The sequence below is a fragment of the Lonchura striata genome, chromosome 9 (genome assembly GCF_046129695.1).
Source record: "Lonchura striata isolate bLonStr1 chromosome 9, bLonStr1.mat, whole genome shotgun sequence".
Classification (NCBI taxonomy): domain Eukaryota; kingdom Metazoa; phylum Chordata; class Aves; order Passeriformes; family Estrildidae; genus Lonchura; species Lonchura striata.
Window position 1 is genome coordinate 738,374 of NC_134611.1, and position 12,488 is coordinate 750,861.

General features: G+C 50.0%; 1 protein-coding gene across 1 annotated transcript in view; it reads right to left on the minus strand.

Moving 5' to 3' along the window:
• Positions 1-5,731: 5,731 nt before the first annotated feature.
• PRRX1 (paired related homeobox 1) overlaps positions 5,732-12,488 on the minus strand; it is a 37,876-nt gene continuing 31,119 nt past the window's right edge. The window contains exons 3-4 of the mRNA XM_021545810.2: positions 11,603-11,784; positions 5,732-6,810 (exon numbers count right to left, since the gene is read on the minus strand). Coding sequence (XP_021401485.1) covers positions 6,672-6,810; positions 11,603-11,784 — 321 coding nt within the window. The 3' untranslated portion in view covers positions 5,732-6,671. The remainder of the gene's footprint in view (positions 6,811-11,602; positions 11,785-12,488) is intronic.

Below are 12,488 nucleotides of genomic sequence, written 5' to 3' on the forward strand. Positions count from 1 at the left end.
ACTGTGGGGTGCAGTCCCACGAGCTCTGGGAGTCCCCTCCTTCCAGCGTGGGATGGACCTGATGCCTTGTGACCTAGAACAGAGACCACACAGAGCTAAAGAATAAAGTAGGGATTTATAGAAAGGCCTCGATGGATCCACCTTGGGCAGCACAAGAGCCCAGCCAGGGCTGCACCCAAATGAACCAAAATGGTCACAAAATTCACAATCCGTCATGGGGTCTCTTCATTTCCATAAGTTCTGCTCCATTTGCACATTGGAGTTAATTGTCCAATTCCAGTTTTAGCCCAGGCAGTCCCATCCTGCTTGTTTTTCTCTCTTTATTCCACATTGTTTGTGCTCTTGGGCCTGAGATCTGGATCATTTGTCCTTGGTCCCCAGCTACAGAAGGAATTGTTTTCTCTCCCTGCTTTGTGCAGAGAGCTCACCATGCCCTGATATGAAGCCCAGACCCACACACTAAAGCAGCACAGAATCTGAAAAATAGAAAAGCCAAAACCTGAGGCATCATTTTCCCCCCTGGCTGCTCTCCTGGTTGAAAATGCTGGTCTGTGCTGAGCAGGGCTTCCCAGACTGGACAGAACTCCTCCTCTGGGGACTGAGAACCCCTCACACCCCTGAGGAAAGCTCACCACCTCCTCTGCTCCTTGGGGGTGGCCGTGGAGAGCACTCATCTCCTTCCCACAGCAGCTTTTTGGGCAAGTGGCACCGAGCCCATTGTCTGGCCACTGAAATGTGGTGCTTGGGGACGTCCCAAGATGGGTTTATGGCCTGGTTAATTTTAGCACCTCCCATTTGAAAGGAGGGCTCCACCTGGGCCCTGCTCTGAAACATCTGGCACAGCTGGGACAGGCAGAGGCAGGAGGCAAAGGAAAAGAGTGTCTGTGCTGAGGGACTGCAGCCAGACAGAGAGCAACATTTGGCCAAGGCGCTGGAAAGAGAAACTTTGACCTAAAAAAGTTATTAAAAAAATAATAATGAAACATCATAAAGTGCTGGTTGCCATTTATCATCCTTCAGGCTGCTGTTAACTCCCACTGCACATTTCCCTGCCATGGCACAGGGATGTCATTCCTGCCCCACCAAAGTCACTTGAGCTTTGTCTTCAGAGCTGGAGACCTTGGGGCCCCATCCCAGCAATGCCCTCAGAACTCCAAGGTGTGGACTGGGAGACTGCAGGGAAGGACAAGGCACAGCCATCTCCCAGCCCCACCTTGGAAGGGACCACTCCTCTCAGTGATCTTTCAATGCCATTTTGGAACCAGCAAGTGGCTCTTGGACGCTGCCCCAGCCTTGCCAGACCTCTCCACCCAGGGCACTCTGGTCCCTGCAGCCCCAGAGATGCCCTCCTGCCCCACAGCAGCCATCAGGGGCATGGAAGAAGCTTTGGACATAGAACATGGTCCTCTCCAGCCCCCCAAAAGTGACTGCTGGCCTGCCTGCCTTCCCTCCCACAGACTGTTTTTTTGCAAGACCTAATTTCTGAACCCCCTCGAGTGCACTCTGCATCTGGTGAACATCTGCTGGTAGGACATACAGGCCCTCCTGGCCTGTGAAAGGACCTGGCGTTTCCCCACTCCCGTTCTCCTCAATTTTGCTGCTTCACAGGACTTCATCCCATCTGATGAGCAGGCAGAGACACAGAATAACCCACTTGTGCCACAGCTGACTGAATTGTCAAGATGAGAAGATGACGAAGTCAGAGGTGTTCCAAGCAGCTGAGGGGCAGAAAAACAACTGGTTGGAAAGCAGGCAAGGAGGTGAGTCCAGGAGCAATGCTAAGCCCCAAATCCAGGCTGCAGAGACCCAGACAAGCTGCTGGGTATTGTCCCTGCTCACCTGGGATCTCACTGGAGGGGCAGGAAGGGGAAGGGTGATCAGTAAAGCCCCTGTGGGCAAACCCTCAGTCATGAAGGCTCTTTCCTGTCGCTGAGGGGTGAGAAGGAGATGTGGCTTTCCTCTAGAGCAGGACCCAAGTCCATAGTGGGAACACCACAGGTGAGCAGTGCATGTTCAGCAGCAGACACCTACAGGCTGAGGGGAGGCTGCCACACCCTGCTTGGGCCACACTTCTTGGGGATTCTGATGGAAAATCCAAGCCCAACTGAGAGCTGGAGCCATCAGGTGAGGAGCCACAGCACAGCAGGGCCAGGCCAGGAGATGGACACCTGCCCAAATGTAGCTGAGAGGAGCTGGCTGCAGGCTTGGATGGACATCAAGGCTTATTTCAACTCTCTCCAAACCACTCCAGTCTCAAAATCAACTTGGAAGTGATGCTATTTACAAGCCTACTTCTTTTGGCAACCAAGAAATAATAAGCAAGAGAGGGATATTATTATTATTTCAGCTTCAGAGGAGGGAATAATCAGCTTTCCAAGGAATGCAAGCTTGGCTGACCGCTGAGGGCCTTGCAGAGATACCCATGTCCCCTTAACAGGCTCTCTCTGGGGACTGCCCTGCTGAAATTTTACTGCCCAGGAGGCTCAGAAGCCAGATCAGCAGGGACACAGGATGCCAAGCCAGACACAGTCCAGATTCCCAGCAGCTGGCTCGAATCTGAACTCATCATTCAGTGGCCAAGAAGGGAAGCTGCAGAAACCCCCCAGCATCTCCCCCCAGCCAGCTGCAGCTCCCAACAGACCCCAGCACTGGAGCACAGCTCACCAACTCCAGCCCAGCTCCACATCTTCAGGAGATAAAACCAGCACCACAGCACCACTCCCACCCCTGTGCTTCACTAATTAGCCCTGATGACCCTCTGAGCTCTTTCTGCCCACCTGCCTTGCTGTGCAGTGGAGGGATCTCCCTGCTGAGCTCTCTGTTCACTGCTGCACAGGGAGGGGACTCAACTTTTCCCCTCTTCGTTTGTTGCTTTCCCTCCTCCCCTCCTTCCCTGCTGGTCACCCATCCCCAGCACCCACAGGGGGATGTCCATCCCTCCTTCACCTCCCTTCTCTGCTCCCCTTCTGCCCCACGTTCAGCCCCACCTGGTGTCTCACCAGCCTGGTGGGGCGCAGGGAGCTGGGACAAAGCCACGGGTGTGTCTCCACTCCTGAACTCCACCTCTTCTAGGAGAAGGCTTTGTGGATGTCTCCTGCCTTACACTGCTGCTGAACTTGCAGCTGCCTGACCCCAAGCCCAGCTCCACGGGCTCCTGTTCCCACTTTGAGGCTCCAGAGGATTCCCAGCCCCAGCCAGCGCTGTAGGACACCTCAGGGCAGCAACTCGTGACACACATGTGGCAGCTTATAGAAAGGCTTGAGGAGTCTCTTCCCCCTTTTATTGAAAATGATCATTTCTATTCTAGTGCAAACACTGTACATTTTACATCAGAAAGCAAGAGATAATTTACAGGATACACTTCCATCTGGAAATCCCGTGGCTTCATGGCAGCCTCTTTAATCATCCATCCCTGCCATGCACAGAATTCCCACTTTGAGGGAACCAGTCACCTATTTCTCTGCTGAGAAAGGGAGAGCCCGAGAAAACAGTGCTCATACAGAGTAGGCAAGAGGAAAATGCATTAAGACACATTTTCTCCCCTGAATGGTACCCAAACTTAATGATAACTGTGGTAACCATGGCAACTTCCCAGCAATACAACTGGAAATCTACTGAAACCCTGGAGAACTGCACTCTTTGAGGATAAGGCCCTTGATTTGCACATATATTTACATGGTTTAATAAAATACAGATTAAACATACACAGTTCTTAAATTTCACTTTGGCTTGAGCGACGACAAGTCGCTGTCTTTTGGCTGAGGTCATCAGCAATTCAGAAACAAACACCAGAAGATGTCTGTTCATCCAGCTGGACTCTGGTTAGTAAATCCATGTAAACAAAGCAATATTGGGTCACCAAAGGGGATGTAAAGGTTTTACCAGAGCTGACTGATACCCAGTCAGCTGTGGTGGCACCGCTGACCAAGCAGCCCGACCCAAGGCAAGACCCAGCTCAAACTGGAGGTGCAGAAGCTCCCAGAGCCTCCCTGCAGGAGCAGCCCCATGCCAGACAACCCAGATAAAGGGAGGAGGCTGAACAAGGGCTTGCACTGGCATTTGTGAGCCCCTTGATGTGACCATCACAGCGTGGGGATGGAGATCTGAGTCCACGGCTGGGTCACGGGGCACCAGGAGCTTCATGCTCCCTGAACTGCCCCGTGATAACCTCAGAAAGTGGTGTCCCTACACAGACAGCAACAAAAGCTGCTCAAGGTGGTTTTTCTACTGCAGAAAAGCCTAGCAAAGACTGAGGGGAAGAGCTGAAACTCCAGGGTGAGCTCTCAGGCCAGCACGGGGGAATTCACCCAGGCTGCTGGCACTGCTGGGATGGTGGTGGGCTCTGGAGGAGGGCAGCAAGGCAAGGGGAGTGGAGGGCATCAGCTTAAGGTACTCAACGACCAGTTCAGCCTTTGAGTGGTGCTACTCAAAGGCACTGTGTCCTCTCTGACCACATTCTTCAACAGTTTGTGTGCTTGTGGAGGCACAGGAAGCAGGAGTGAGTTTCTAAGTGCAGCCCGAGATTTCCAACATGATCACTTGGCTCTAGGAGCTGGACCTGCACTGTGCAGGATAGAAATATTTTGGTTTACACGTGTGAGGTTCTCCAGACTGCAGGTGGCCAAAAAAGGGGATCAAACAGAACATGATGGATTTCTTAAAGCACAGTACTCGCCCTGCCTCCCTTTCCCTGTTCTGCCTGTGACTTTCAGCTTTTTGTCCTGATCACAATTAGAGTTTTTTTCCTCAAAAATACCCATACAGGGAGGGAAAAGAAAATCCAGCAACAATGCATACAATCACAGGCACAACTTACTCCAGTTTGGATTCAGGGCTTTTTATTTTGTGCTAGCTCAAATATTTTGGCTGGATTTCCATTCATCTTCTGCCAGTTTAATTTTCACCTATATTTTAAAGAGATTTATTCCTTATTTCCTGCAACATGCTGTTTTAGACAATCAAAGCCCACTGTCAGACATCTACATATGCCCAGTGTGCCTGCAGCAAACACCAGGCTGCAGATCTAAGCCACTCTACCAGAAGAATTTCTCATGGCTCAGCTTTATTCTCCTTCCCTGATGGTGCAGCCTGGAGCATGGAGTATCTCTGCTGCCTTCAGGGCTTTTCCATGGCATTGTCCATCTCAGTTTGGACACAAGTGCTGTTTGTCATAAATCAACCCCCTCCTCCCCCAGGCAGGAGAGACAGGCATCACCAGCAAGGAGAAAGATCCTAATTTCCCCAGGATGTTTGCGTGGAAGAAATGCCTTTTGGGCTGCATCTCCTCTATTCTTCATGGAGATAAATTAATTAGGTCCTAATTAGGTCTCCAGAGCCCAGAGGGAGGACAGCAGGTAGGGGAAATGGTTAAGGCTATAGGACAAGGCTGAGTGAGCAGTGTTAAGGGATCTTTGGTGGGATGCTCTCTGATGAGACAACACTCGTGCCCAGAGGGACTTTCCCTGGGGATATCCCTGCGTGTTCCCAAAAGCCACATGAACCAGTCTGGCTGCAGAGGAGCTCCTCGTTGTGTTCTGTGCAGCTGCCCATGGGGAAAATCTGCAGAGAGGAGCGTGGCTCCCTCCAGCACCTCTTCTTTGGGGTTTCTCACGGGAGGACATGAGCTGCCTTTCCCAGAGCTGCCCAAGGCTGCAGGGAAGAGCTCTGCCAAGGCTGAGAGGGGCTGTGCCTGGAATTTCAATGCACAGCTCCACCTGGATGCAGCACAAACATCCCGAGCGTTTTCAACGGGTTTTATTTTGTTTAATAAAAAACACCAACCAAGCTTGCATGTATTATCTTATATATATAAATATATACAGTATATATAAAACAAATGCATCTGGACAACGCCTTTCCCTGTGGCACAAACTGTAAGGCATAGAAAGGAGTGTCCTGACAGTCCTGTTCTTGGCACTACAGAGATCCCCCTGCTACACTCCCCCTGCTCACACACCCACGCTGGCTTTGCTCTCTTCTTTGGCTTCTTGAGGCAGCAGTGCTGGGAGTACTCAGCAAGACAATGGAGCTCTGCAGAGCCCAAGGAGCTTTTCCAGGCAATTCAGACAGCAGGAATCCATCTCGCTGCATTAAATGGGCTTCTGGCAGACTGATAGGAATGTGCTGCCTCTGTGGCACAAGGGACTGGAGGGATGAAGGTCGGGTGGATATCATGGAAATTGGTGACCAAACAAATTCTCCTCCTAGGGTGAGCTGGGGCAGCGGGGGGATGAGCAAGCTTTGCACCTCAGCGTGCTGGTGGTGGCACTCGTCCGTGGGCTGAGATTGGCAGAGGTTTCTTTTTGCAGTAAAAAAATGGAAACCAGCAAGGGTGAGACTGTCCTTTACTGAAGAAGCTCGTAGTATATTGAGCAGAAGCAATAAACCCGACGATAACAAGAATAAAAAAAAATGGTGGCATTATCCCAAAAGGAAGGAGGAACCTTATCACTCACAGGTTCAGTTTGCTCCCTGTGTTCAGTTCTAGGTGAGGGTTGGCTTTTTTTTTTTTTATTTATTATTATTTTTTCTTTTTTTTCTCTTTTATTTTTATTGTGGTTTTTTTTTGGTGTTCTCTTTTTCTCTTTTTTTATTCTTTCAGCACAGACAGGTTGCGAAGCAGGACGGGTGCTGTTGTGTTTTCTCCTTCTGCAAGGCAGCTGCCCCAGTCGTTAATTGACTGTGGGCACCTGATTCCTCTGTAAACTATATTCCTTTGCCTTCAGTCTCAGGTTGGCAATACTGTTGGCCATGTTCATGCCCTGCGCCGGGCTGGTGTTGGTACACGTGGCAGAGTAGGTGGCCATGGCACTGAGGGATGGAAAGAGAAACATCACGTCAGACATGGCCTCCAAACCACAGCAGAGCCCAAACCCTGGTTTTTTCCATACCTGTGGGATGTACTCCTGGTGTGGTGTCAGCAGGGAATTACCACTCCCCTTATTTAACACCCCAGTAAATCTTTCCCCTGCTGTTCATTTACCCAGCACCAAAACTGGCTGAAGTCAACAGGAAAAATTTCCACTTCCTATTTTCTAACCCAAAAAAAGGTTTGCAATGAGGTCAGCCTGCCAGTTAGACCATTGTCCTTAAAAGTATTCCCACTGGAAGCAATGTCTTTTTGATGAGACCAATTTCTGGTTTTACAGCCTGTGAAATCACGTCACTTCTGAAACACATGTTACATTAAAGAAACATTCTGGGAAAAACCCATTTCAACAGTTGGGATGTTTTCTCATTTCAGCCTTTTGGAATGAAAATTTCCACATTATTCCCCCCCTCAAAACTTCAGCTGATTATAAAGAACATGTCCTAAATGCTGAAGGAAAAAACCCAAAACATAAACCACTTTTTCTCCCTTCAAACTTTATTAATGAAAAACCTCACTTCTGACAGCAGAGGCTGAACAAAGATCTCCAGCTCCTTTCTTATGCTACCAAAAAAATCTGCAAAGCTGCTTTCCTGACCACTAGAAAACTTGTTTAATCCATGTGTCCCATGGGTTTCTGTGAAAAGCAGCTCCCCCTGCCAACTCCCCAAAACCCAGCAAAGTATTTGCTGCATTTCCTTTTACATGGGTCCACAAACCAAAACCAGTTGAGAAGCACCACATGAACTAGAGGTATCCATTTAGCAGAGAATGTTCAGGAGGAAAGCCCAAATGCTCTGCTGGAGGCCAGCTCAGCTCTGGTGCTGACCTTTCCCATCTGCCTGCCTGGTGGCTCACAGCTGAGGCTCTGGGAAATGCTCTGCTCCATCCACAGACAAAAAAAAACCACCAAAACCAAGATGGGTTGGGGTTTTTTGTCTTTTTGTATTTTCCTTTTTCTGTCTTAAAAAAAAAAAAAAAAAAAAAAAAAATTCCAGCACTGAACTCCACAACTGGAAATGCCTTTGCAACAGCAAATATCCCTGCAAGGACACAGACACCTGCTGCACAGATCCAGGCTGGAGGCTGGAGCTGTGCCTGCTCACCCCAAAGTTCTGACCTCCCAGGAGTTTATCTGCCACCCAGTGCTGTGTGAATCCTCAGTCTGCAGCAGATCCAGACCAGGGAATGTCAGCATTTCAGCAGCATCCAGAACACGTGGATGTGTGTTTCTGGAGCTCTTCTCAACCAGCTGCACCCCCTCATTTCCTCTCCATGGCTGGGCAGGTTGCTCTCCTCACCCCCAGGTGCTGCCTGCAGGAGGGTGCAAAGCTCCACAAGGTCTAAACGTGGTGGCTACCTAAGCCCCCATGCCCATCAGCTTCTACAGGGTGCATCTCTCCCATGTTTTTGAGCTGGAAGAAGTTTGGAGACCTTTAAGGCTACTCTGAACTAGATTAAAACAGGGGTTTTCAGTCAGGGCTGTAAACTGTCCCCATTCAAGCCAGGCTGCTGGCCAAGTCTGGGCTGAAACTCCTGGGAGCCTCAGGCTCCCAGCTCCCCAGAGGTGTGGGGAAGATGATTTCACTTACTGATGCCCAGTGAAATCCCTGCTAAACCAGGGATTAGAAGTGCTTTCTTTCATCAAGTTATTCCAGCAGGAGCAGTGCACAAGAAGGCTGTGTCCAAACACCAGAACAGCTTGAGGCTTGCTCCAGAGACTCTCCAGAGTCTAATAAGGGTTGAAGTCACCCTGCTGCCCCCTCCCTCCACCCCATTCAGGGAGAGAAAAATCTTCCTCCACTCAGCTGTCTGCTTTCACGAAACACAGAGGAGCATCGTGTTTCTGAGGCCTAAAATCCTTCTTTCAAATAAGGTTTTCAGTGGCCCGTGGAGCCAAAGGTTGCTGGAGTGGGAAGTGCAGGCTGCCAGTCTTATTTTCTTAAGAACCTATGCTAAAAAATGCCTAAGTAAAACATTTCTCAACTTCAAAAAAAGCACGGTATCTTCTTGGCTGTCTGCGTGACAGAGATCTGCAAATAGCTTTGGTTGACCTGTGGCTGAATGTATTTGGAGAATAAACACATGGATTGAAAACTTTTTCCAGATCTGAGAGTAAAACCAGCCCTGGCCACGCTGCTCCAGGTCCTCCCCAGGAGTGGCTGCTAATCAGGGGCTGCTACAGCACTGCTGGTGAAACATAAACTTTAAGGAATTTAAGATTTTAGTTAGAACTAAGCCTTATTAGAATTAATTAAAATAATAATAATAAATGAGTAGTCCTTGATGAAGTTAAGAGTTAGTAGTTAACTAATAACTGATTGCTTGTTAGCATAATGTTTAGTTAGCTGGGTTTATAATGAAGAATATAGAGACTGACAAACAGCTTTTAGGAACATCAGACAATTGTGTCCTCCTCTGTTCTGAAACCAATTGAAGACAAGGAATGGGAGTTCTACCAAGAGTTCATTTGTCATATTTGCATTGAAAAGGTAGAAAGGTCAGAAGGAGGAAGACTTCATTGACTTCCTCATTTTGGGACCCCTCCCCATGAAAGGGACACCGACCCATTTCAAGGGACAAACCACGCATGCTGAATGGCTTTTGGAGTGATCAGCATACAAAGCGAGGAATGGGATGTACCAAAATGATGAATATGTATTTGTATTTTGGGTATTCAATACTTGTATGGATAAAAAGACTCTGTAATCACTTGGAAGCTGCAGTGTGGATTTGGGAGTGATCCTACACACAGTAAACACACACTTTCTAACTTTATACTGTTAGAGAGTTTTTGTCTGTCACAGTTGAATATCAGTACTAGATCAATATCCATATTTTTTAATAAATCACTGGAAAGATGGGGAGGGAGCAGGGGGCCATGCAAACACTCCACATGGCTGGAGGGTTTCACTATTGGAATATTTGCATGACTTTACTGCAAAGCTTTAATGAACCTGTCCCTTTCAGGTGAACGTGATTGCCAAGAGATGATGAGTAGGATCAGAAACCCTGGGGAGCAGGGAGTGCCTGAGGATCCTGTGCACCCCACAGTGTGGGCAGCAGCTGCTTTGTGCTCCTCTGCCAGTGCAGGACAGTGGGAGGGTGCCACTCCAGCCTGCTTTGCCTTTGCTGAAACATCTTGGCTGCAGACAAGGCAAGGGGAAGGTGTGTCTCTGTGGATAGGCACAGCCTGGAGCTGAGGGGCTGGAAAACCATCCCTAAGGCTGTCCCTTCCCCAGGTTAGCACATCCCAGGTGCTCCAAGTGACCTCAGACAGCCCTTCCCAGGGCACCCTTGGGAGTTACCTTTGCAGGGCCTTCTCCTAGCAGTGATTATGAAGCTCCCTGTGTAAACATCAGCTCGGGAGGGAGAATCTCTTCTCAGGAGTGTGAGAGGTAGAAATAAGCCATGAGCATTGAACAGGGGTCTGGTACTGTGACCAGTGCAGTCTCACTGGGCTGGGGAAGGAACTCGCTTCCCTCCCCTGAGCCCACCTCCCCAGAATGCTACACCAAGCAACACTGCACAGGGAGGAAGCCTTAATCCCTAAAAGAAGGATTTTCACAGAGAGCAGCCTTCAAAAAAAAAAAAAATCCAAAGGATAAGGGCCATTTCTAAGATGAAGCTGGTGGCCACCAAAAGCATCCTTTTCCATACCAGGAGTGGGTGGGTCTGTGGCTTGTTCTTCTGGACATACAGGGTGGATGAGGAGGACCCCACAGAACGAGCAGGATGACCAGACCATGTGTTTGCAGCTCTTACTGTGCAAACAATGCTTGGAGCAAAAAGAGGGTCAAGGTGACCCAGCAAGAGAGGTCCTGTGCAGGACTCCTGGCAGGCAGTGGGAAGCTGGCAGTGACCAGGCCAGATGAACAGGAAGAAATCCAGCCAAAGGCTTCATGGTCCCGACCAACAATGAAGCCACTGTGCTAAAAAACACCCGCCAACCTCATTTTTAACTGCCTGTGAGCCAGCTGGCTCCCCACAAACCAACACATCCTGTGGATCTTGAGCCCACACCCAGCTCCTGCAGAGCCAGGAATGGCACAGAGAGGACAGGGAGGCCTGTGATGTGCATGGACATCCCAGATCCTCTGAGGCTGGGCTTGCCACAGCCATGCTCCTTTCCTGCCATCCCTTAAGCAGCACCGACCACGGGAGCTGGACACTGAGCACCAGTCTGTCACCTGGCCCTTCATGCAGGCAAGCCACAGTGCAACATTCACACACAGACTGTGCTCAGGCAATAGGAAGAAAGTGCCCAGCGCTCTCACCAGCCCAGTGCTGAGAGCTCTGCTCCACAGGGATGCAGTGAGCTCCCAGCCCTTGCTGGCATCCCAAGCAGTGAGTGCCACGGGACAGACACAGAACTCCCTCTTCTGGACACTGTCTGCTGGCTGAGCCTCCCTCTCCTGGATCTCTGTCCCACGGAAAGGTTTCCTCCTCGCTATAAACCAGAGGCACTGGGGAAAACCTTCTGTTTCCATGTATGTCTACCTGAACATCTTTCAAAATTCCCTGAATGTGCAGAGAGAGCCCCCCCAGAAAAGAAGCTGCCAGAAAGACACAGTGACTCTGAGCTGGGACCACAGTGTAAAACAGGCGAGGAGATAGGGAGGGAACAGGTGAGTTAAAGCAGTGGATGGTCAGAGTGCTGGATCCTCCAGCCGTGGCTGCATCAGAGCTGTCTGAGGGCCGCTTTTGGGATGGTCAGCACAGTCCCCCACTCACCTGTAGGGCGAGGCGGTCCCCCAGGAGAGATAGTCGGTGGGTCTCGGGGCGGGGCGAGGTACTATGGGCTGCTCCACGGCCGTCACGTCCCCTGAGTAGGATTTGAGCAGAGAGGCGTTCTTGCTGGCCAGCATGGCCCTCTCGTTCCGGCGGAACTTGGCTCTCCGGTTCTGGAACCACACCTGCAGCGGGGACAGCGGGGCCACCAGCCGTCACAACCGGCTCTGCCGCTCGCCCACCCCTGTGGCACCGTGCCCTGCGGGCTCTGGGAGAGCTGCCTGCTTCCCTGGCTGCCCCTGGGTGTGGGAGCCCCCCCCTTGCTCTGGGGTCCCATGTGGTGGGGAAATTCCTCCTCCAACCCGTGCTTCCAAAGAAAAACTGCACAGGCTCTTGCTGTTCGGTCTCAAGGCAGTTTATTGTTAGTTATCTAAAAGATTTTCTTCTCACGCTGCTGTGGTTTGCTCAGCAGCTCAGGCAGAGGCACACACACACCCTGACATCCTCTCTGACTGCTGTCTTCTTCTTCTCTCCCCCCGCCCAGGGCTGCTGCTCTCTTTTATATGATATATTACGTGTTACATGTTTATGGTTTTCCCCCAAAACCTACTACCTATATTACAAAGTGCTTTTCTACTCTAAACCAATCTGTGAGTGCCAACATCACCAAAAACATGGAGGCAAGGAAAAAGAAGGAGGAAGAACAGGATCAGCCCAGTTTCCTCCATCCTAGAACTTCTGACCCCCATGTACAAAGTAAAAACCCCCCTGTACAAGTGTTAAAACCCCCTGTACAATACTAAAAAAAATTCCCCTCTGTTTTGTAACTACTTTTACTATCCTATCTAACCCTTCGTGACTGCTTGTTCCACCTCCAAAGTTGGTAACT